The sequence below is a fragment of the Cataglyphis hispanica genome, chromosome 1 (assembly GCF_021464435.1).
Source record: "Cataglyphis hispanica isolate Lineage 1 chromosome 1, ULB_Chis1_1.0, whole genome shotgun sequence".
Lineage (NCBI taxonomy): Eukaryota > Metazoa > Arthropoda > Insecta > Hymenoptera > Formicidae > Cataglyphis > Cataglyphis hispanica.
In genome coordinates this window covers 3,090,270-3,115,777 of record NC_065954.1, presented here as the reverse complement: position 1 = coordinate 3,115,777, position 25,508 = coordinate 3,090,270, and the positions used below count along the sequence as shown (strand labels likewise).

The following is a 25,508-nucleotide window of genomic DNA, read 5'->3' as shown; positions in this document are numbered from 1 at the left end:
CCAAGTTTCAATATTACATCTTTAGCAAGTATATATGTACTTGCCAGCTAGCAATACTTTAACAAGCCTAAGTCAAGATAAGATAAGATTTTGTCAAAATACATTCCATTTGAAATTAAATGAAGGATAAGCTTTAGAGATATCTCCTAGGAAAGGAGAGAATCAAAGTTTATGTCGGTGCATTTATCGCAAGTGAGATTACTAGCTGCAAGTACGAGTGCAAACGCGAGAGAATCTAGAGAGAGAGAAAGGGAGAGGAAGCGTGTGTCTACGTACAGGCCGATAGGTATCGATCCCCGTTGACTCTATTCAGTGTGCACGACTCTCGACGGGGTGAGTTATATACCGCGGGCCGGTGCCACGGTAGAGTAACCTCCCTTGTACACGCTTGGTAGCGTGTGTGCTTGTGAAAACACCGATATCGTTATTTATGCATCGCGCCGATGGTAGGCTGTATATCTCGTCCCCCGAATATATCGCCCCCATCTTCCTACTCTATCTCTCTCTCTTTCTCCTACTCTCTCTCTCTCGCTCGCTCGCTCGCTCGCTCGCTCGGCTACACTTGCCGCGATCCTTCGAAAACTGCGCTAGGACTGCGTCGCTAAAGTTGCAGTTAGATTGTGGCTTCCTCGGGAATTTTCCGGATTTTTACGCGCATTCCTCCCCCCCGCCCCCTCTCTCTCTCCCCATCCATCGCGTCGCGGGATCCATTTTCTCGTATCGATGTGTACTTCCGTCGCATTTCATTCCCTCGCGATACCGTCAAACGCCGCCGAGACGCTCATCTCTCTCTTTCACCCTATCTTTTTCTATCTCCATTCTCTCTCTCTCTCTCTCTCTCTCGCGTCGGGATTTAACGCTTTGCGGTTCAGATGTTTTCCGTGCTTCTCGCCGCGCCACGTGAATTAATCGCGCGCCGATTTGTCGGTATGCACAGTCAACACGCATACTGTTACAAACGCGGAGGTAACGTTGATATTTCGCAAATAGGCTAAACGCATTGTTGAACGATGCGGATACGCGGCAAACTTCCATGCCCGACAAATGCAATCATTGCGACGCAATATTATTATATCTCGGGAGCAAATGTTTTGCGATGTTAGGTAGTTACCGCTTCCGCGCGTGTTATAATGTAATCGAGCTTATCACGGGGGTCTGTAATCGTGCGCCCGCGCACCGCGGTATGTAACGCGAGAATGTAAACTATTCGTGAAAGCGATATGTAATGAATTTCATTTACTTTCGCATTGTATATGTCTTTGTCCTAGGAATAATAGCAAATTAATGCATTAAACGCGAAAGAAATATAAATTTGTCAAAGGTTATATTATCGTTTTATATAAATATTAAATTATATTTTATATTACGTTCCAGTTATATAAATTTAGTTATGAATAGGTTTATACAATTACTCTTTTTTTACATAAGAAAAGAAAGGGATTGTTGTACCGAATAAAAGCTTCATTCACGATTGATAAAACGGTGATCATTCGAGGAAAAATCAACGTTAACTATACTTTCTAGCATGCTCGTTTCGTTCACTATCTCTCTCGCCATAGGTTTTTTTGCCCCATCTCCAATCTATTCATCGAGCATCGCCGATTGTTCACGATCGCGCGATTCAATATCGCGTTCAGTGTCTCTCCGTTAACGATCGTCAAAGTGCGCCGGATGCCGTCAATAGTAGACGCAAGTGTTAACGGACGCGTTGCGAAAAAAAAAGTGAGAGAAAAAATAAAGAGCGCGAGTACACTGCGATCATCGGTATAAAATGAAAAAAAAAACTCGCGATAGTAGCAGCGGGAAGGGAGCCGAATCGTTTTTATTTCGACGGTACGGGGCTTTAATTTTGCAGTCATTACCGTTATTATTTCTCCGCGTTCGACCAAACAATTTACGCGATGAATACAGCCGAGTATACAATAACGCGCGAAATTAAAAAAGAGATCGACACGCAAATATTTCCATACCGGCATTGCTGTAATGTTGGCCATTCGATGTGCGTCCGAAAGGCTAAACGAACATTGGCTAATTAAAATTATTTATTTCAAATGTAAAGGTTTAAGATCATGGAATAAACGCCGATTATTCGCTCCTACGTCATCCGCTTTGTATTTTCACATGGTAAGCGAATAAAATTATATGCCATTGCTGATGAAATGCCGCTCGTTTCGACCGGCCCACAAAGACGCGATTGTGAAATCGCGGAGAGAAATTTTATTAAAGGGAAAAAAAAAAATCGCCAGCATCTCGCGATGAGTTTTCTTTATGTTCTATCGGCTCAATTTTCCAGCTTCCACGTTCTTCGGACTATCGCGAGTCGCGAAACCTTTTTCCCCGACGATCGTCGAATGGATGCTCTCCTTGTGGCTTTGTTCGCGGCCAACGAAGGCCAGTGATTAGAGGTGATTCCATTTTTCCAGTTCACCCTCCGCACTACCGCCCGAGTTCTCATTATTATAAAGTCACTAACGAACCGAGGAAGCATCCCTTCCCCCCCCCCCCGCATTCAATTTCTCTCTTCCTCTTTCTCTCCCGCGTCCGTCCTCTTTCTTTTCTTTCTCTCTTCCCTCATCCCCTTTCTATTTTACGTCGGTTCTCTCAGTTTCCCTGCCGCTCTATGAACCAAATCGATTCTCCTCACAACTCGCAATCGCAAACTAGAGATTGAGGCACTTAAACTGTAAAAGTAGTAGTAATGGCTTTGAAATATTCGCTTAAGTAATCGTAACACGTAATATTCTGAACTCTTGGCTTCCGTTTGTTTATACACCAGCCGTGAACTTTGCTTGCTTGCATACTTATAGCATATGAACGGTTTGTGTTTTGTTGGCACGGAAGCAAGTACTATAAATAGCTCCCGAAGTTATAGAATGTTTAGTAAGAAGTTTATATTTGCGGAGTGAAAATACTTTCACAATACTTTAATACGCATTATGCAACAATTTATAGATTATTCGCATCGAATTCGCTGTCATTAGAATTTATTATCATCTCTCTTAATATTTATATATATATATATATATATATATATATATATATATATATATATATAAGTCGCTTATTCTCAATATTTTTTTTCAAGTTTGTAATACAGGATAATGTAACAAACATAACTAAGAAAAAGTAAATAGATTATAATAAAAATATCTTTCCAAGTAAACTAAGTAAAAAATTTTGAAAAGGAGAGCCTGTGTTCCGATGCTGGAAGAAGTTTCCGACTGAATAGATTCGATAAAGTTACCATCGTTTCACATCCTTCGCTCACTTTCAGACTTTGAATCATCGGCTTGTAACGCTGTACTTCGAGCCATTCATTAGCGGAGAAAACTTGTAATACCCACTTTTATCAATAACATCAGTTCACTAATTTATTATAAAAATGTATTTTAAGAAATTATGAATTTAGTATTCTTAAATATTACATCTAACGAATAAATATTGTAAATAAAAAAAAAAAAAAAACTATTACTTTACGTATAGCCTCAGAGACAAAAAAATGAAAAAAAAATCTGAAAAACTTGTTATAATGCATAAAATAGTCAGTTATCTCGGTGTAGGAATATAAAAGATAACTTTCCGAGAGCTTTAGCTCTATTTGAGCGATAATAAGAGCCGCGGGCGTGACAAACTTATTCGCGTGGAAACAACGAAATCTTGAATTCGAAGCCTTCGTAACAGCCAGGAATAATAAAGACCATCCAAGGTAAATGTTTTCACGACGGGTAAGTACATGTACGCACCATGAATATGCAAATCCGCAACAAATTTCCCCTCCTCTCGCCGGCGCGCCCACGAAACACCTTTTTCTGGCCGCCTGATTAACACCTCGTGAAAGTAAAATCAGCGAGTTAGCGATCCCGACTTCCGCCATTACGCGCCCCCTCCCTCATCAATTCAATAAGTTCTCCGCTATCGATTAATTGCGTTGCTTAAATTTTAAATCTTCGTTAGCGAAGCGGCGCACTTTGCCTTAATTCGCGATAAACGTCCGACTGCTGTGTTTTCTCTATGGTGTTTTCTATAATAACTTCCGCAACGTTACGAAGATCTTTAGCCGTATCGAAGTAATTTTATCTCTCTCTCTCTCTCTCGTATCTTCTTAGGACGACGTGTTTACTTTGAAACTTTTGAACCTCCGCGCTCTTACTTTTCCGCGAAGACACTTGTTTTTCGCGTAATCATTCGACGATTTTATGTCCGTTCCACTTGTCTCTCGTATTTTCTTGAGAAATAATAAACTATCCCCGGAGCGCCTTCTCTCTTACTCCGTCGTCTCTTTCTCTCGCAAGAATATAAGCTCGACACGAAGTTTTCAACAATGTCCAGAATAACCTGGTTAAAGTATCTCCAATGCGCGAGCGTCTCTCGTTTAACCTCGTTATATCAGATTTCAAATGAGCGCGGAGATATTCTCAGACATTTCTCCGCACAGCAAAAATGTGTACGGAACGACTGACTATCATCGGTGACTGATATTTCGGTTCGAAACGTGATGTAGAATCAGCTTTTCGCGAAGAGATCCCGGATAAGGCTTTGTAAAAACTTTCATGCCCCTCCCCTCCCCACCACATCGACGTTTCAGAGCGTGTTTTATCGTCGCTCAACGTTAAAATAAAGTGACCGCGACGCCGAGCTCTCGCTTGTGGCTCCTCTTTTAACCATCGTCCTTTTTCAACCTCGTCCATGTCGCCGGTCCATCCTGCCGCGCGGCCTCGCTCCTCTCGCTCCAGGATATTGTTTTAGGGATGGCGTTCGAGCATCAACTGAAAATAGACCTGCCCTCGTAACACGCGTGCGTTTCATCCCTCTATCTCTTTCTCTATCCCGTCGCCTTCGCGCTGGCTATCCTCCCCCACGTTTCTTTCCCCTATCCTTTTGACTCATCGACGCGCAAGTGCTTTCCCTCCCGATCCTCTCCCTTTCGCGGCGTTTTATGGCAATAGTAAATTTGCGATGAGTGAGTGAGGCGAAACGGTATCACGGTTGGCCAGTGTGCGATATCAACTGGCTATTGTGGTATGGAGCTATCAGCGAATCGCGCGTTTCGCGGAGTAAATCGAGGGAGATTATCCGTCTCGTTTTCTCTCGCCCGTCGACGCTTTCCTCATTTTATTGCTGACTGAAATTGCACTACCGAGACTGAGCACGAACGTGCGAGACACTAAAGCCGTTCTAATTGCCGCGTATGAAGTATGAATTTGATTGTTCCGCGTTTACGAGCTCAAGGTATCGATAACATGACTACAATCGAGAACAACTGAGACTTAATTAGATGCGAACAGATTAATGCATATTTTGTTACGGTTACTGCTATTGTCGTATATAATTTATAATGTTTCAATATTTAAATAAGTTTTATTTACAGTATAATATCGAATTATATACTTTATTGAATCTAGTTAAATAAAGAAAAATATTGTAAAAAAATTCTTTTTAATCGCTAACTTTTTTGCACCCGTTTCATTGATATCGCACAATTCTACAATATCTTTTTAATCAATATATTGATTAGGCAAATTAAATAATATAAATTATATTATACGATAGTAAAATTTTCAATTAAATCTAACAATAATTGCTTTAAATAAGTCTAGCAAACCAAAATGGAATATTTATAATAATTTTTTATTTTTTTTTAATGTTATTATTAATGATGTATTAAATAATAAATTAAAATTTTATAAGATAATTTTTTTTTGTTTTATATATATTGATATTATTGGAAAGAGATGGAGAGAGAAAGAGAGAGAGAGAGAAATTATTGCTCCGATTTCGCCAAAGGCTTCCCCTTCGGAAAATTTGACCGCGCGGGGACTCCAAGGGTGGGCCACGCCGGAAGTTACGCCTAACAACGAGGAGGAAGGAACCTTCTCGTTTTCCCGCTCGTTGCAAAACACGACAGAGATTTATTAAACTCCCCCAAGAGACAGGAAAGGGCCGAACGAGGAGCGGCAAGCAAACAATAAATTCAGGTTTAAGAAAACAGGATACGATGGTTGAAGGGCGATGACCGCGGCCTATCTTAATTCGAAGACGCTCGCTCGTTTCCCTCTTCGTTCCGCATTTAGGTTGATTTGTGACTTAAAGACGATAATTTTAAATTATTTGTTATTTGTCCGCAATGAGAGAGATTTTAGCGCACTGGATCAAAATGAAAAAATCTTATCAGATCTTGTTGCCTTCAGATTAATTTTAAAGTGAAATAAAAGTGTCTTATGAAAAATTGAGAATATCTATAAAAGATGCAAAAACATGAATTTTATTGCTAAGGGAAGTTTATATCGAATCTTCAAATATTAAAATGTTTAATAAATATAAAAATTCTGAATCTTTCTTCTAGAGTTTTTTTAAATTTATTAAATTTTAATTTAATTTAATGTTGTAGAATAATTTTCTCCTGTAGAGATAACTTTTATCATAAAAAAATATTCACAAACAATCTTTTTCAAAGTAATATGTACATTTTTAATTAGATTGAATAGTCAGCTTGATGAAATATATATAAGGATATTTTAGTAAGCTTGCGATCCACTCTACTAACTCCGCGTCCATAATTCAACAGGAGTAAATAACTAAAAAAAAATTTATATAGCGTGAAATGACACGATTTGTAATATATATAAAAATGTTTCGGACATTTTTGAACGAATGTACGTTTTTGCGCGCTGCTACTTCCGTAGGGAATATCATATTTCGCAGCGCGCAGGAAGTGTGACAGAAAACGTATAACATCGATTGCGAACGATGTAACGCGCCATCGCCTTTCATTGTTGCCGTACATTTCCATTATTGCGCACTTAAACGCGCCGAAACAGAAAATTCGAAAAATTCAATATTATCCTATTGGTGCATTTCATGCCTATCGGAAATATGAAAAGCATATATTTGCGCCGGCACGAATTTTATATTCTACTACCCGCCCTCTGGTGCGAGCAAAAATAGTTTGTCGCAAATCACTACAGCGAAATGTACAATGTATCGAATTCCAATTACTCAACATGCTGCATACGAGTTTTTATCTCCCTCAATGAAAAACTTTACCTTTCATCATTGAAATTCGTATCGTGCTTTAAAATTTAATTACATCTTTATATGGAAACAAATATTTTATATTGAAGCAAAGCGCGGAGCACGCGCGCTGAATAAAAGTTGCAACTCGTCACAGTTTATACGTTCATAAATAAATTGTCAAGCTTAATATGTTAAAATTAATTATAACTAGCCTTTCTTTTTCTTTTTCTACTTAAAGCAACTACTTAGCAACCTAGATTTTCTTGATACAATTAAACTTTTATAATCCGTTGGATAAATTATATTCGGTGGATGATATTACAACATGCAGTGTATTTTTCGCAAATGCTGACACATCGTTACATTCTCCTTTTCTCCTGAGCATTATGCGGTTACCTGCTGACAATGCCTGCACGTATGAGGTGACGCGCGTGCACGGAAATTCAAGCACACCTCTCTCTCTCTCTCTCTCTCTCTCTCTTTCTCTTCCTATCGCATACCTTTAAAGTGGCGTCTGCAACCGAGGAGACGTCTCCGAGATGCATCGACTGCGATAAGGATCGCCGGAGGTTACCGGCGATGGTCCGCTCTAATTAATCAGCGATTCGTTAAAACCTCTGCAGGTCGATAACGTTCTATCGGGGGTTTGCGCTCGCCATCAGAATCCAAAGGACCGAGAAAGGGACAGGAGAAATGGCGGGGGCGGGGGGAAGGAAAGAGGCGACAGAGGAGAGTAGGTGGCAAATCAGAGAGGGTGGCTTGGGAGACAGCGAAGGGTGCTGGAAGAGAAGAGAGGGTTCGGCCGGAGGGCGTAGCACGGGTTGCGCTGGGCTATACATTACGAGCTTTAGTAGGGTTTAGCCGTCGCTATATACCGTGTCGCGGTCACCACCATTCCGTACCTATACGTAGACACATGGAACACACATACATACACGTATGTAGATACACGCACGCGCCTATAATCCCGCGTGAATTCGGCGTAGATAGGTAGGTGGATACGCGTGTAGGTCAGCGCACGCGTGTATACGCTTCGACCTCTAAATGCGTATCAAAGTGTGCGTGAGTCCGCGGCATCGCCACTGTATGCGTGCCGCATAGCGAGACATATTCTGCGTGTGTGTTTAGCTTTGGGATATACGGACGTACGCGTCGCGAGGCCCGATTTCGTCCATCGGATCAATGTGGTGGTCTCCGTGTGACACTCGACCTCAACGCCCGCGATAATGTCTATCAGTTCTATCACGCACTTTGACGACCGTCCGCTCTAAGACCCTCCTACACATACCGTCTCTCGCTGCCGTGCCTTGTATCGATAAACGCGTACAAAAATCACTGCTCGTCTTTTCAAAATCTGTAAATCTCTCAAAATATAATCGATAAATGTATCTGAAACACCGCGTATAATAATTCGCTTTCAGCACGATATTTGCAGCTCGATGAAATGCCCGCGTTTGGCGATTTTACGAGACGGGGAATTTATAGAAAGCATCTCTTCTCTCTTTCTCTCCCTCTTTCTCTGCGTGCATGATGTCTAATTACAATTATTGCGGCGCAGCTTTTTGCGGCTAAAAATAGCTGCGTTGCGAATGGTGAAGGCAGACGAATGAAAACGTGGACGATACGTTGCAACGCGTTTTTAGACGGAGAAACGGCACAAGTACCGATTCAAGTCGCGCGATGGAAAGTTCCGGCCGTGTGGAAAGCAAAGTTAATGTTTCATGAGTTGGCGGATAAAGAACTTTGCTCGCCGGCCGAGTTTAACTTCGTGACAATTCGTCGAGGAAACGCGTCCGTACTTGCGATAGGGAGATAACTCGATAATTTCCGCGCGCCGTATTTGCATCCATATCTATTTTTTCTTCGCGGTCTTTCGCCGTTGAATCAAGACGCGATATATAATAAATGATAGACATATAATATCGTGTGATAAACATTATCACACGATATTTTCGTATATATCCACATGTATGTTATTTCTTATTTTTAGTCAATAAGATAATGTCTTATAATATTTGAGTTAATTAATTAACACTTCATAAGTAGAAAAGTTCTTGTTATTAATCGATTCTTTTTTTATAAAATTCAGATCCAATTAAAAATACGCTGTTTTAAAATAACAATAGTGCATTCATCGACATCAAAAAGAACTGCGTATTTTGACGAAATGTATTCCTTGTGTATATGACGATTACCATATTTGATATTTCATATTGCAGCAAAGTGTGTAAAAAAAGAGATTTTCATATATTTAAAATAGTGTTTTGTATAGCGTTTGGTACACGAATATTATCGAGAAAAGTTATGACATGGTTTGTTATTATCTCCCCGTGTAATCGTTTTCCATGGAATTTGAAATATATGCATTCAAAAGGTCACGTTTGAAGCTCACATATATTTCTCGTCTCAGGACAGGTGTTGCTTTTCGCGCTTTTAACAAATTAAAGTGGACGGACAAAGAGAGACATTTTTCGCGACTAAAAGAGCCATAGAGACGAAAGATAAGAATGTATACGGTTAAAGAGAGAGAAATAGAAAGCGCGGGAGAAAGAGAGAGAGAGAGAGAGAGAGAGAGAGAGAGAAATGTACGAGAAACAGAGGTAGAGGCGAAACGGATTGGCGCTAGACGAAAAGAAGAGAACGGCAACGACATAAAGAGAAGCGTCGAGACGTCAGGCATTTCTCGCTTGCACGGCTTCGTAGAACCACCTTGCTATTATACTGATTAAATTTTCAAATGCGCCTATCCGGGATGCGTTGTCTCCCCGACTCTCCGGCCCTTTCTTCGCCTCTCTCTCTCTCTCTCTCTTCGTCTCGCAGTGTTCCGGCAACATCTACGATACGACATGTTCCATCTATTTTTTCGCGTCTCCACGGATTTTATGACACCTTCGTCGCTGTTTCTCTCACGCGGCGGCATATTTTACGAGGTACCCTCCGTCCCTTTATTTTCCTCGGTGTAAGAACGATTTTCGCGTAGGGAATCTCGCGCATGAAGAAATCCTAGCGGCGAGTTTCCTGTCCACTTCCATTTGAGCCTTGTGTGCATCGGCATGAGAGAGTATCTGAATTTCTAAAAGGCACAACGAGAGATAGCCTCGCGCGCCGAGACTCGCTCGCACAATGCGCCGGTAAATCACCTCGGCGCAAGACACAAAAGGCGGAATTCAGCGAGAAAAAGTCGGTCAGTCTACGACGACGTACTATACGCAAAAGCCTCGGGAGATTTGCACGATTGATCGATCTCGAATGAATATTTACAACGGCCCGCCGCTCCTCCTCTTTCTGACGCGCCGATTAGTTCTAAGGAAAAGAGGCGCGAATAACAATAAGTTTGCGCGCTACAGACCGTCCGATAAACTCACCGTCTGTATTTGCATGCGCAAAGTTTATCCTGCCGCGTGCACGTACTCGGATTTATGTAAATTATGGAAATCATTCGATAAATATATGCGAGCAACGAAGAAAGTAACGCGAATAGAATCGTATTACGCTTCGAGAAATATTTGCGCGTCCGGTCCGCGTGATAACGCGACATCAATCACCACGATAACAAACGAAGGAGGAATCGCGCGGCCCGTTTAACGAAATACATCTCGGGACAAAGCTGGCGAGTGTTGCGAACAAAGAATGCGAAATATGCGCCAGCACATACATGATATTTGCATGCCGATGGTATCAACGACATTGGGTCATTGACCTACGAGGAGTTAAGTATTTTTAATAGCCGGCTCTCAACCAAACAAGTGATCTCGCATTCACTGAATCGTTCGTCAAGTGCAATTGATTGCCGCTACTGAGAAGTTAATCATCGACGTCATTCGTCGTCTACGTGATGGAGAAATGGTTTCAATCATCTTAAGATCATTGGACGCTCGCTCGCCGATTTATATAATATTACATCCGTGTAATATAAAAATATCTACGAAAATTTTATACAAGATTTATATGAAGAAGTTGACATAATTATGCTCAACAATTTCCCTCGTAAGATTCATCTCGAAATAATGTGTCCAATATCGATTAAGTAATAAAATAATTATATTATTATATACATTATATAATATTTTGCACTCATAATAATAATTCTATAATAAAAAGATGGAAAGCTACAGATTATAAATGTCACAAAACTATTTCGTTCGAAGAACGAGAATCTTTTTAACAGTCTCGTTAACGAGATGCAGGATGACGGGATCAGCGATGCAATTCTAAACGCGCGATGACTACAACACCGTCCACAATTTCCTCGGTGCACTGTCCATTATAACTTTCGAGGGACAATGAGACTTTATGGACGTATATCCCTACTCCCTCCCTCCTCAGTCTTATCCTCTCCTTGTAGTTCTCTACGTGACACCGGTGGTCCTAATGGTGTACCTGGAGGCTGACATATCCTACCATACCATTAACCGTAGCCGTAGCACGACTTTGCCTTTCTACTTTATGCAACGCGCACGTCAAGACATATGTCATTATTTTCGCGCAACTATCTTTCTAGTTACACCAACGGCATGTGCAACGCGCCGCTACTCGAACGTGCCGCCGTCGCGGATAATACATGTTGCATTTGTTTTCGTTAAAACGCTGACAAAACGCTGCCTCCCAACATGGCGATCCTTTAATCTTCATTCGCACCGTCTCGTTTGGAATAACCTCGTTTTCTCGCGACGGCGACCTCTCCCCTTTTATTGCCACGTGTTGCTCTATCGCGAATGCCAAAGCTCTCTCTCTCTCTCTCTCTCTCTTGCTTTATTATTATCGTTATAACATTATTCTTGTCCCCGAGTTCAAAGATACGCTTGTGAGCGATGCGCGTGCTTGATAAAAAATGTATTTAAAATAAAACGAGAACTCTCCCTTTAGCTCCTGTTTCGCGCGACATATAATTTATCTTGATGTGTGTATGTGTGTTTATATATTAATAATTAATTAACTCATTAATATGTTAGCAGACTATCGTGCGGTGGGTGTGTTTACACAAATGTCTAGAAAACAAATGTGATAATATTCATTACCGTATGAATAGTAGATTTTTCTCTATTATTTCGACGCGTAATAAATATTCATTCGTCTTTATTGTGCCCACGCATTCGATGCCGTATGCCCACGATATTATCATCGTTAATTATAATTTGATTTAATTTCCTCATTTATAATATCCTCGTTAATACGCATCATATTTTCACTTTTAATCCCGTATCGAGCACTGTCAACGTTCCCGCGCTGCTGATTCCATACCGTCGATCGTTGTATAATAATCATGTATAATTGGTAAATTACTTGTTAAGCGACCAGAAAATTATGCCGATCCGATATGAAAATTGAGATTATAAATACTATAGCTTGTTACATATTATATAAGCTTCAGGATTTTCCGGCTTTGACCAAACGTAAGGGATTAAGTGGCGTTGAAAATTACTATCCATCGTTTTGATCGCGATCAGATTTTGCAACTTGAATGAATTAAATGACAAACTAAAATGTTAATATATCATCGAGAACATCAATAACGATCAAATTTCATCAAATCGCGCTCTTTATCACATAAATAAATATATATATATATAAAACAACGTTCTTTTATATAAATCGATAATTATTATATTGCCATCCCATTATTATTCAATTTAGAAAGTAAAAAGTGACAGAGTAAAATTATTTGATCATATTTGCTCATGTTGTATCTTCGGAATACGATTCTTAAAAATTATTTTAAATGTGATTTAAATGTGAAACAGAGACACACACACATCAAGCTATTATAATAATTTGAAGAAAATAATAAAAAACATGACACATTTATTCCTATTTCTCATATCAACGCTTGCACCTTTGCCGGATTGAAAATATGTAATATGTTTGTATTATTAACATTCGCTGCAGCGTATAATGAAAAATATGTTCAGCCGCAGGGGGACAACGTTTTCGAGGCAGATTGGAGCATCTGTTTTGATTTTGCGCGTAATATTGCTACCCTGTTAGTTCTTTCTACATGAATTTCAATATTTGCGCTGGATAATTCACCCAAAAAAAGCTCACTCCAGTTATTTTAATTAATCAACTACTGCAATTTTTTTAAATATATTTCACGTTCCATTACACACGCGAAAAATTTAATAATTCGTTACACGAAAAAGTGCTATCTCGCGACCGCAATCTCGAAAGGTACATGGCATTTCTATTCCGAGATATTTTCTTTATCAAACGACGACTTTAAGAATCACAGTTCGTTTAATCTATAAAAAGGTTCGCGTGAGTTCCTAATAATGCGTGTAGCAAACGTGCGTAAGAAGTTCTCGTAGTGGACTTTTCGCTGAAAACCTTGGAATGGAAGAAAAACGGCGCCTTCGTTATCCTTAAGAGACGCAGCGATCAATCTCTATTCCAAAGCGAGGTTTAGAGCATTATCGTGTACGTCGCGTGTGGAACTCACGTGAACAACGGAATAATGTCAACTCTGAGCAACGAATTTATTCGTAAAAACTTACTTCACATTTGCGAGCAAAACGGGGGCTTTCTTTGGAGCAAGCGATATACGCCGTTCACGTCAGTTTAGTTTTGAAATTGACAGCGTTACTCACGAGCAATATTTTTCTTGACGCGTATATTCCATGTTTATTTCTATAATTATTTCTAAATTCTTATATTTTGAAATTATGATTTTAATGATTTTCTATTTGATTTTCCCGAGTGTATATCCTGATATCATTAAGTAATATACAACAATAAGAAAAGTAAATACCTTTTTCTAAAAGGTGTATTATTTTATAAAAATATATTATTTTATTTGTACGTTATTTATTGAAAAAGCAAAAAAATTAATAATATTATATCGCAACATTATACTTTATTTAAATCAAAACGTGTTTAAAACATTTACAAATCTAGGATATTCTCTCTTCTTAAATCGTAATCCAAAATCAATATTCGATTTGAATTGCATTCAGTAACTGAAATATCATATCGCCATGTCGCAAAATCGCGTTTCAAGTGAACTTAAAAACTGAAAATTGCAATCTATCAGCATTGGTACGGTACCGAGATGCAATTCCGACATATCAATAGCGACAGGGGATGACGCGCTCTATTCCCCATTCGTTACACGTTACTCCGTGCAAAAACGGAAATAAAACGATGATTTTTCCGCGCAGAGGGTAAACGCGCGTCGCTCGCGGTTGAGACAAAATATCGCCTGCGTGAAAAATACAAAGAGAGCGGAGAGAGATTTTTCCTGCTATGTAAGATTTTTTCCTACTTATCCGGATCGAATCGCGCCGCCCGGATAAATTCATCTTCTCGCACGAGCATTGCATTTCGATGTGCAAGTGAATTCGATCCCCCCCCCCGCCTCCCTCTCACCTACGTGCCCGTGTCGACAACCGAAACGCGATAGTGGCACGATATCCACTCGGAGCGCTTTCTCGTTCGGTGCAGCGGCCGTTTAGAAATGTTGGGCGTGGTGGGGAGACGAGCGGCGCATCCCGAAAGGCACGCGACTGTTGATTGCGGGGGCAGGTAATATAATGACGGAGATAAAAGGGACCGTGGAATATGGGAAACTTGCCGAGAGCACATATTATTAAGGGGGTAGCATCCCCTGGCACCCACCTGGCTGGTACATCTACGGTCCTCTATGCCTATCGCTCGTACGGTTGCCTCTACCATTGCACACGAGCACTGCACGACACTCTTAAATCACCATCATCTTCGCCCACTGGGATACCCCCGCTGGGAACGGATCTCCTCTCCCAAGCCAGTCGCGGCACGACGGACCAACCGGTGAGCGGCGCGGTACTCTGATCGCTCGGTCGAACGATCACACGGGAATAGCGCAGTATCGGTGCCGCATTCGCGGGTACAGGCGAGCTTGCTAGTAGACGGAGGACACACTGCACGCAGCTGTATATGTTAAAACAGCCGGCTCCGTCGTCGATAACGGGCCCTTAACGTTCCTTTCCGGAAGCTCACGTAGCTCGGCTACGCGGGACGCAGGATGATATAACATGCGGTTTGGATAGCAGGGTTCGGGCGATCGTGAGTCAGTCGGGACTCGAGTCCATCCACCTTGGTGGACGCGCGCGAGGGCGCAGAGACACGGTACGCGACGCGAAGACGAATCTACGCTGGTGACAATCAAGGACGCGCGTGAGATCGACGTTCGCGGTTCCGGGGCTAGCAGTGCACTGACTCTGGCCTCCTCGTTCGACCCGACGGTCCGCGGCTCCGACTCCCACGCGGCGCATGCGTGGCTCAACATGGCGACGTTGCGCCGTCGTCGTCGTCATTGCCGCCGTCACCGACGTCGACGTCGACGTCGTCGTCGTCGTCGTCGTCGTCATCGTCATCGTTGTCTTTGTCGTCCTCGTCATTCCTCGGCACGCTCCGTCTCTCTTCCCATTGTGATTCCCTGCGTGCGCGATTGTGCGTGTGGTATCGCGGCGCACATGTATATTCGACGTACGCGTTCGTATACATGCAAACGCGCTGTCGTGCTTCATGTCCCAAATCGGCACCCCCGAGAGAGAAAGAGAAGAAGAGGGGGGGGGGGAACTTCTATATCTCGGCAGCAGCGACACCCCCGTCCCACAGAAGGGATGAGTGGCACGCCGGTGATTCTCGCGCTCTTTTCGCGTAAGAATAAAGCGAAGAAGGTTGCAGGTGGTTCGCACGATGAGCGATCGTCGACGTGTGGTCCTCCTTCGACGCGCGCGCGATTATCGAGTGTCGAATGAGTTCACATGATCGAGCACTTAGTCATGGACTGTTCCTCGTAACGTACGAACGTGTGACTTCCACAGGTCATGAGTGAGATTAGGGTTAACTGCGCCGATTATGCAACGCACCGATGTAAATTTCTCCTCGGCGTTGCTTTGACCATCCTAAACGCTGCCTATGTACTTTCGCACGATTGAATTAATTGGAACAACGGCTGATGTTTAATCACATTGTTCTCACAAGCAGTTTATCTTTAATTAAACGTTATTTTCCAATGATACATGTATTTGTTTCACTCTAAATTGAACTTATTTATTCGCAAAGTTAAGAAAATGTGGCAGCTTCTATTTATATTATTTCGCAATTTATTGATATAGATTTAATATTTAATATAAGTACTAAAAGGAAGAAGGGAATTAAAGCATTGTTTTAAATATCTTCTTCAAGTTTTCTATTTCTGTAAATTTTTCGACGAAAAAGGATGCTTGACATAATCATTGCTTTTAAAATTTAATAATTGGTTATACATTAATAAGGGTACGAAAAACTCAAGCTATTTCTTATTTGTATACATTATCTCATAATATCACAGGCAAAAAATAGTTTTGCAATATTTCCTGAAAGCATTTGCTCTACTGAAATGAATATTCATAAAATCAAACGGATCTTATAGCACGACCATAAATAGATGCGTATGCGAACGAAAAGTAGTTCGCGAATGACAACCGAGAATTTTTGCCATGATTGTCGCGAGGATATAGCAAGTATCGACATGAAATAAATTATACGTTTCTAGATGCAATACGCGATACACCGTTTTTATTCTCTTCTTTATCTTAGTTAGTAGCCGCTATTACTACCGCTGCGAATTCGACAACACACAGTTGAATCGCGAGTCTCGAAACGAATTTGGCATCGACTCAGAAATATCCGGGTGGTCGTTCAGACTTCACGAAGAAAGGAAGGATTTTGTTGGGAGCATTCCAAGTACTTCGGACAAGCGTAACGGGACTTTTTCGATATGTGCGAAATTGGAATTACGTAACGTATCCGCCGAACGATTAAGATGCTTTGGGAAGAAAAAAAAAAATCTCACGTAAAATCTATCGATGTTATAAACGTGACGGGCGGTCTATGATCTCGTTAACGATAGAGGAAAAAGGTGGTAACATATAACTCGGCACGAGCTGTTGGAGATAAATTAGTAGATGGTTCAGATACGCGCGCGCAAGGTAGATTGGTTCTGGAACTACGAAGTGAGCGCGTATAGTACCGCTAAATTAAAGCGCATTGTGTTAATCCCGTGCTATTCCGCTTTCGTCTTATCTAAAAGTTTCGTGTAATAAAATTTAGAATGGCAAATGAAACTTTACGTTGCTCGCGCCGCGTAATCCGACAAGTACAAACAAAAATTTCGGTAAAGAAGTATCTTTAAAGTTGTATACTGACGAGAAAATCGTGCGTATAATTTACAGACTTATTTTTTGACAGCTAAATATATCGGACGTGCCATCCGAGCAAATAAGAAATACGATGATTAATTACTAGTTTATCCCATTTCATTTAATAAAAGTTCCATTATCTGTCGTATGCTGAAGGGTCGTTACGTTAAGGAACGCTCGTGATTCTGATCACTGAAAATAGGCGAGATAGAACATTTGACGGGAGATAGGACTTTTCGCCGGAGAAGAAATATTCCTGAAACTTTGCAGTTTGACGATCGATACGCGTTATTCCCTAAAGTAAATGTAAAGACAAACGTGCTTCCCTTTTATCTACAGTCGCACTAATTTGATTGACCCGATAATGCATTATAGCGAGTAATAGCGTTAAATTTCTTTGTAAAAGTAAAATTCCATTTTAACATTCTCAAGTAATATTCGATTTAAACATTTCAGAGTCATTTTATCACAATTAATATATTTTAAAAATATTACAGGTACATTATTGAAATGCGATTTTTTAAAATATTTTTTATTTCATCTATTTTTTAATTTTTATTTTCGTAATTTCAAACAGAATCCAAATAAAAAAAGAATATATTTCTAACTATAAAAAGATCACGGATATCGCTTTAAAAATTTTACATCTCTTCTGCTTTGCTCAAAATTGTTTCTAGAAAGAGAGAGAGAGAGAGAGAGAGAGAGAGAGCTCCTAGTTCAATATAGTCGGAAAGAGACAAAATGTACTACGCGGAAAGTATATATTTAGAAGTTCCAATTAAGTGCAAGCTAGCGAAGGTTAAGCAGGCGTGAAGAAACCTGATTTGCTCCCCCCCCCTCCTACGTTTCAACATCTTAGAAGTACTTTTCTTTCATCCAAAGTCCGGTACCGATGCTAAAGCAAGGCCGGTACTAGCAGAACGTCGCCTACTGTAATCCTTAATTGGTCCGTGTGATTCATTCGATCCATTCATCGTAACTAAACTGCTCTTCGAAGGAAGGCCATCCTCGCCTTCGGCGACAGAACCAAGCGCGTCGGATGTCGGATCTATCTGTACCTCTCTTTCTCGCTCCTACCCTATGTCTCTTTCCTACTGGCTATCACCCCCTCCCCCCTACCCGCTCCACTCTTTCTCACACTCTCTTTCTTCGTTCAATCTTAGTTACACGAGACCGCCACGTTCCACGGTAGCCTGTCTTGCTACCTGCTGTTATAACGTTAAATCAGATAAACAAACGCGATCTTAACTAACGCGTCTGACATAATCAGCTGTTTTCAGATAAGGGGCGAGAGAAAGAGAGAAAGTCGATATGGGATAGTGACGAGAACACGAATAAGGGGATAAAGTTAATAAAGGAGGATCTAATAAAACTACAAAACTTCATAGCAAGCTTAATCCAGGTAGTTTAATGTATAAATGATCAAGTTCCTTTTTTCTGTTTGATTTTAAATTCTACTTTCAATATAAATTATTCGAGATACATGAAGATTTTTTTTTCTAATATTTCTTTGTTTGATTATGCTCTTGACTGTGTATCTGAAAAATCTCTATCATGGTAAAGGTAATCGTAGTATAAGTGTGTTGTAAATGCGCGAGCAGAGATGCGGAGGCGCGATTGATCTCGTTGCATGGATTCACAAGAAAAGCGCGGTCGTAAGGTCATTTCAAGATAATCTCCCAAAGAGAGAGAAAAAGAGAGAGAGAAAGGGACAATGATTGTCTGGATCAGAAGAAGTGTACGAGGAAAAGGGTGTGCCCTGCGGGTCCTGCCCGAGCGGATATTATTACGAGACTCCGCGCGTTCCCCCGTTCCGCCACGTACGTGCAACGACATTCACCGATGACGACGCGACGAGGACGACGAAGATTACCCACTTTTCCACGGCCGCACGTCCCCTCGAACCTCGTTATTTCAAGAATGCGAGTTACTTTGGAAGAGATCGTATAAAGAGATCGCTGTCTCGTTACCGATAACTCGAAAGGTCGCGCGGAATCTTACGCTTCTTGTTCTGGAAGAGTCGCTTCTTATTCGGCAAGAGCAAAATATTATAAAAAAACGAAGATGCAAAAAGTAATAAAAAATTGTAATTGAAAATACAGATCCAAAGTAACCAAAGTAATACGACATAACATGGAATTATTACTCGCCAGCAAAAAGGCATTAATTCATAATTTGCACGCACATCCGAAGCAAGCTTTGTTGGATTTATTGTATATTAATATTATGAAAGTTCCGGTAACAATTATTATAATTACTTCGACTGTACTTTAATTTTGTGCTGAGAGAGATGATATTATTACAGAAAATAATTTAGTTGATTAATATTTAGTTCACACAGTTTATTTAGACTTTATTGTGATGAATGTGCGTGCGCGTATTGAAGTATCATTTAAATATATAATATTTGATATTTATAAATTTTTATATTATATAAATATTAAAAGATTATATAAATATTAAAAATATTTTTTACTCTATAGCAATTTAAACATTTGATACGATTAGTCTTATCAAGCAGGTTTAAACAGGAAATAAACATGTTTTACCGTAACTTTAATACATCCAATTTAAAATTCATTTCCGATATAATCAAATTTCATTGACGATTTGAATTTTACATAGAATCATATCGTCAGCTACTGAATTCAAACCGTCAAAACTGTATAAATTTAATTTGAACATTTACAAAATTACGCTCATACTATTCGATTCAATGCAGGGGCTTATTGTTCCTTAATAGAATCATAGAAGGAAATAAAATTTTTACCATTGCATGAAAATACGGAAAGTTTCAATTCCATGTAAAAGTACAGAGCAAAATTTCTTTCTCGCCTATCTCTCTATTCTCCATTTTCCCTCGTCGACCTATCGTCGTTTCAACCACCCGAGTTCTCTCTCGCGAGAAGCAGAATCAACATAGTTCCACATAACACCGCGAAAGTCGAAAGGCAGAAAAAAAAAGGAAGAATGATTTCCGGGCGAGCATCTAACCGGAAATACTCGTCGAAAGATCTAAGATGCGCGAAGGGATTCGCGGAAGAATGAATAATAACGTTTGAAATTCGAGACGCGGAATAAAACGATGTCGCGGACGAAAGGCGCGTCGTCAAAAAAGAGAGGCAGGCGCATTTCTGACGAATGATGAGGGAAAGGGGGAAAGGGGGGAAAGTTGAGGAAGGCTAGGGATAGATAGGATCCTACGGGAAGGGAGGGATGGTATCGCGTGTATAGTCAGTCGACGGCAAAGCAAAAGAATGCAAGTGGGAAGGAAGGAAGGAAGGAAGGAAAGCTCCTAGGCTCTGTTCAATAAAATGGAATATCTAATAAGGGACAAATGCAGTCAAGGAAAGAATAGAGGGCGGATAGTTCGTTCGGTTGAGCGCGAGAAAAGAGACGTTCGAGACGAGTTCGAGGCCTCCTCCGTTTCATTCCTTTCTCTTATCCCTCTTTTTGAGAAAGAAAGGCTGATCTTCGCGAAGGAGTCAGAGATGGTCCGACGTATAAAACGAGGACTTTTGAATGAGGAGAAAGGAAGAAGGCGGAATATGCAAATTCACAGAGTCGGAAATAAAGGCATGATATCGCGGAGAGCGTAAAGAGCAAGGGAAGAGCGATTTTTGTCGGGAATGTATTTGTGGCATTTATATAACTTTTTTATATCGCATTCTGATCAATCATCTTTAATATTACGAGCGTTACTCTTCTAATCGAGTTGATGGAATGATTGAAAATAATTTCGATCGAGCGTACCCTTTATGGCCTCCCTTCAATCGCAACCTTATTTTGATCAATGCGTTGTATATTCTATTGATAAATCACCATTATATATATGTTATATAGCAACAAGAGCGTAATCTTGTTTCGATCAACATAGTAAGACGAGACCGGAGTCTCTCGATGTCAGCTTTATTTCAATTTACATATGCATCAGGGAGTGTCATTATCCTATCATTCTTAAGAATCGGATTCAGATTTAAACGAAGTGATTTACAAATATGTAAATACGAAACTTATCATAGAAGCGCGTTTCATAATCAACATTTCCATCTTCTGCATTCGTCATTCTTCCTGATTTAAAATTACAATAGACAGTATTCTTCACAAATGCACGTTGGTTTAGAGAATTATATTAATATTAATTAATATTGGTCAACTATTTATATATTTTTTTAAATATTTGAATCATTTTTTGTATTTAAATAATTTTAAGGTAATAAATTTTGTTATTTAATATTGAAACATAGCGGTATCAAATTATTTCGCAAAAAAACTTGCTATACATATATATTGACATAAAATATAATAAATTTTTATAAATAATTTATACCGATTATTGTTCTTCATTTTGTTCGCGAAGTAAATCTATCCATTTTAAATTTTGCATGAATCTAAAGCGCACATAAAAGATAATTGAATTCGAAATCGAATTGTAAGCGAATTGCAAGATAATAATCTCGCACGAGCAAGTACAAACGCCGGAAACGATCGATGAGCATCGAGGCGAACTCGCTTAAGGAAGGTGTCGAAGATTTAAGTTGTCTCGGATGATCCCGGACGAAACGTAGAAGGAAATTTCGAATAGGGTGCGACATCCCTCGCTCACAATCAGTTGTAAGGCTGGCGTTATCGCGGGAGAAAGAGACGGGCCGGAGGGGTCGGGAACGGCACGGAATAAAACCTCTTCAGAGGCGCGTGTATAAGATGGATAGCTCAAGCTTCGGAAAAGGGTGCATCGGTGTGGGCGCCCGACGGCTCTCGTTTCTCGTCGTGTTTCGTATGTGTTCGCCTTGCCGGATTCGAAGGATGTTAGAACGTTATCGATGACGTGAAGCGAGGCTCGTAGGGCGCCCTCGGAAACAGCGCGAGTTCTTGGAAATTACAGAGAAAGGAAGACGAGAGAAAAAAAAAGATTTATATATTCCTTTTCTACTTTTTAAATTTATACTTTGTAATAAAACCGTATATAATATCTTTATATAAATTTTGGAAAAATTTAAATTTATAGAGACCTCTTGATAAAAAAAAAAAAAAAAAAATTGATGGCCATAAAACAACTTTATTTATTCGTTAATTTATTTATTATGATAATCACATTGATTCAATGTGTAATGCCGTTGTAACGGCATTGAAAAATACGACGAAAATCTTCTCGAAACGTATACATAACGCTGTCATGAAATACATCGCACGTGGCTAGCTTTTGTATCTTAACGAGCCGCCTGATGTATCTCTCCCTTCTTCCACGAGATATTATCCTTACGAAGAAGGATAGCGCACGTGTTTATCGCGTGATTAGATCGTCAAGATCGGATTCTCAATCGAGAAGAATTTATTTCTCGTGGATCTCATCCGCCGATAGTATCCTTTGAAACGAGAAAGGGCGCGATTACTTCGGCACGAGTTTTACGTGAAAGGATTTACGATATTCCGCAGAGATTAATTATATTCTGCTTTTCTCCGCCTCTATATTATATAACGCTATATACGTTTATTCATGTACTCTATTTATTAACAAAGTTTTTCAACTTCCATTTAAATAAATATGCCACTTTTAATTTAACAAAATTTTAAAAATCAGGAATACATTTTTTAGTAATTATATATACGTAAAAAAAGCTGACATGAATAATGTGTGTAAAAATAATACAAGCTAAATTAATAAACCATCTTTTATGTGCAGAAAATCAAATATATTTTTTTTTCATTATATTTTCCCAAATGTAATTTTTAACGTTATTAAATAACATTTAATTTCAAATCTAAATATATTTATCGCATGTTACTTCCATTTCTCCGGCCAGACCGTATTACGACTACGAATGTCCGCGGAATTAGGGTTGACAGGTCAAAATAAGAAGGAAAGAAATAGCTCTCGGTTATTTTATTTGCCGGTCACGACCTTTTCCATGTACTACCGCAGTCAGTAAATCCGCTGTCGCGTATGACACTTAGATCCGCGAAATTAAACTTCTTCGGAAAAAAAAAAGGCCATAGTCATCGAGTTTCAAGAAAGAAAAAACGAACATCATTAATCGTACGCGACGAAATTTCATCGAAATAAAAAAAAACGATACGTACAATCTGGAACTTGAAAAATTCTTTCGTTTATTAATTTATCGTGACATAATTTTGCCGGATTCACTGTTAATGAATAATTAAGATATTAAGATCTGCTCCTACAAGGCAAATTATATCGACGCGGAAAATCTTTCTTCTCAAACCAGATGATTATTTCTCTCCCTTTCTTCTTCCCCCGCCCCCATCATCCTGAATCACCAAATAGCTATCCCTCTCATAAAGCCGCATGGCTAAACAAAAGATGTAACATCCATTAATTATCTTAACGCGAGGTTTACCACGAATAATATGATAAAACTTTCACTTCGCATAAAAGGAAAACTCATTGTCTGACATTCCACGACTAAGCGAACGCGTGTTTGCTTTGAATTCCGGATGAATTCGATGCGTTTTATTTTTGTAGAGGGGATTGCTAATAATACGTACATGTATATATATATATATATATATATATATATATATATATATATATATACTCGAAATATTTTGTTAAATTTATCAATAATATTTTAATAAAATAATATTGGCAAAACACGTGGTGGTTATATTAAGAATTTATTTGCAATGAATATGGATAACTAGAATGGAAATATTGTTTGCGGAAAAATATTGCGGCAACGAGGTTCGTTGGCGATCAATTGCCATTTGCACACCAATGTAATCGTGCAAACAAGAATGATATTTGATCCAGTCTTTCGAATAAAAACTAACTGAAGGTAACGATAACAATAACGTAATACGAAACGCGTGTTGAAATATATGACAACGCAGTAAATCTTCAACGACATACAATATATAATACAATTTATCACAAAAAAAAACAAAATGGATATATAAAATTGACATGCTACAAGCTCTTTTAGTGGAAATTATTAAATTTAAAATAGCGACATGATTATTTTTTATATTTTAAGCTTTATCGCTTTTCACAAGAGAAAAAAAAAAAACAAATAGCTTTAATATTTATATATTTTTCATATTTTATATTTTCATATTTTACATAATTTTTTTTATAAATTCTTTAAAAATAATTTTCAAAATTTTTTTTTATCCAAGAAAAAGAGCTTGTAATGGGCCATTGTATAACAAATTTATTTACTCACTGATTTATAAACCGCTGTTGCTTGTGGAAGCCTTGTCGTCATCGTCTCCGATATACTTCGAAGATGGTCACTCAAAGGTCACTCGCGTGAATATCAATCGGAATAAAAAAAACGCGGCTTACTACGATCCCGCCGGATAATCAACGTGATATAATGATTCCGATGCGTAGATAAAACGGCACTCCCGATATTCAGTATTATCAATGCGAAACAACACATTGCAAACGAGTAAATGACACCTAAAACGCGTCGCACGACACACTTACCGTCTACCGTTTGTTGACAATTATACGCGCGACTACACTTAACGACAAAAAGTTTGGTAAACATGACTGTCATCCGTACGTCATACGCGACGACGCACAGCCTAGTTCACGCGAGACGAAATATGTATACGAAACTGCGTATTCGAGCAATCATTGCTTACGCAATCGGTCGTCGTATGTCCGCAGGACGTCGTACGACTATCTCGGTGCTCTCGATATTTGGTACTGATGCCAAACATCGCAATGCGAGAACAAGTAAACAACGCGTGAAACACACACGGCCAGCGCCACCTGTCTCTTTGTTAACAATGATTGCGATCGACCAGACGCTACAAATGCTTCGAAGCGTTTGACTGATCGCGAGCAGGATAAAAGAATCTTTTGGCTTCTTTTATCTTGATCGGTCAATCGAACGCTTTCAGGCATTTGCAGCGTTTAGTCGAGCACAGCCTATGCTATACGCGACGCAGATTAACCGACAAATCTTTTATACACGGTGCCTACTTCATATCATACGCGGCCAGGCTAATTCGCGATATACGAGACCACGTATCCGAGCATCGACAAGCAACTGCTCATTATCTGATTAATCGTCCCACGCCCGAAAGATCATCTCGGCACTCCCGTTATTGAGATACTTAGTACAGAACACGAAAAATAAAACATTCAGAACTAGTAAATAATGCGTAAAAGAAGACACGATTCGCGCATCCGCCATTTGTCAACGACTATGCACGCGAGTAATATGTAATGTGTACTAATCTATGAAAACATTTCGTACATACGGCGGTTACTACACATCATAAATACTGGATGATTTTTGTTGGCCAATCAGCGTAAAGAATTCTTGCTCTATGATTGGTTGATTAAACATTTTCAGTATT

The 25,508-nt window shown here is 39.6% G+C and overlaps 2 protein-coding genes across 7 annotated transcripts in view; both read right to left on the bottom strand.

Annotated features, from left to right (window-relative positions):
- LOC126852625 (teneurin-m) overlaps positions 1 to 24,825 on the bottom strand; it is a 214,842-nt gene extending 190,017 nt beyond the window's left edge. For 5 of the 6 annotated variants that reach the window (XM_050597590.1, XM_050597599.1, XM_050597608.1 and 2 more), the window contains exon 1: positions 14,626 to 15,182. In XM_050597590.1, coding sequence (XP_050453547.1) covers positions 14,626 to 14,638 — 13 coding nt within the window. In that variant the 5' untranslated portion in view covers positions 14,639 to 15,182. Of the gene's footprint in view, positions 1 to 14,625; positions 15,183 to 24,358 lie in introns of those variants that run through there. The other variant, XM_050597637.1, reaches the window with a different exon arrangement.
- LOC126853044 (FK506-binding protein 59-like) overlaps positions 1 to 25,508 on the bottom strand; it is a 406,809-nt gene that overhangs the window by 255,572 nt on the left and 125,729 nt on the right. The window lies entirely within an intron of this gene.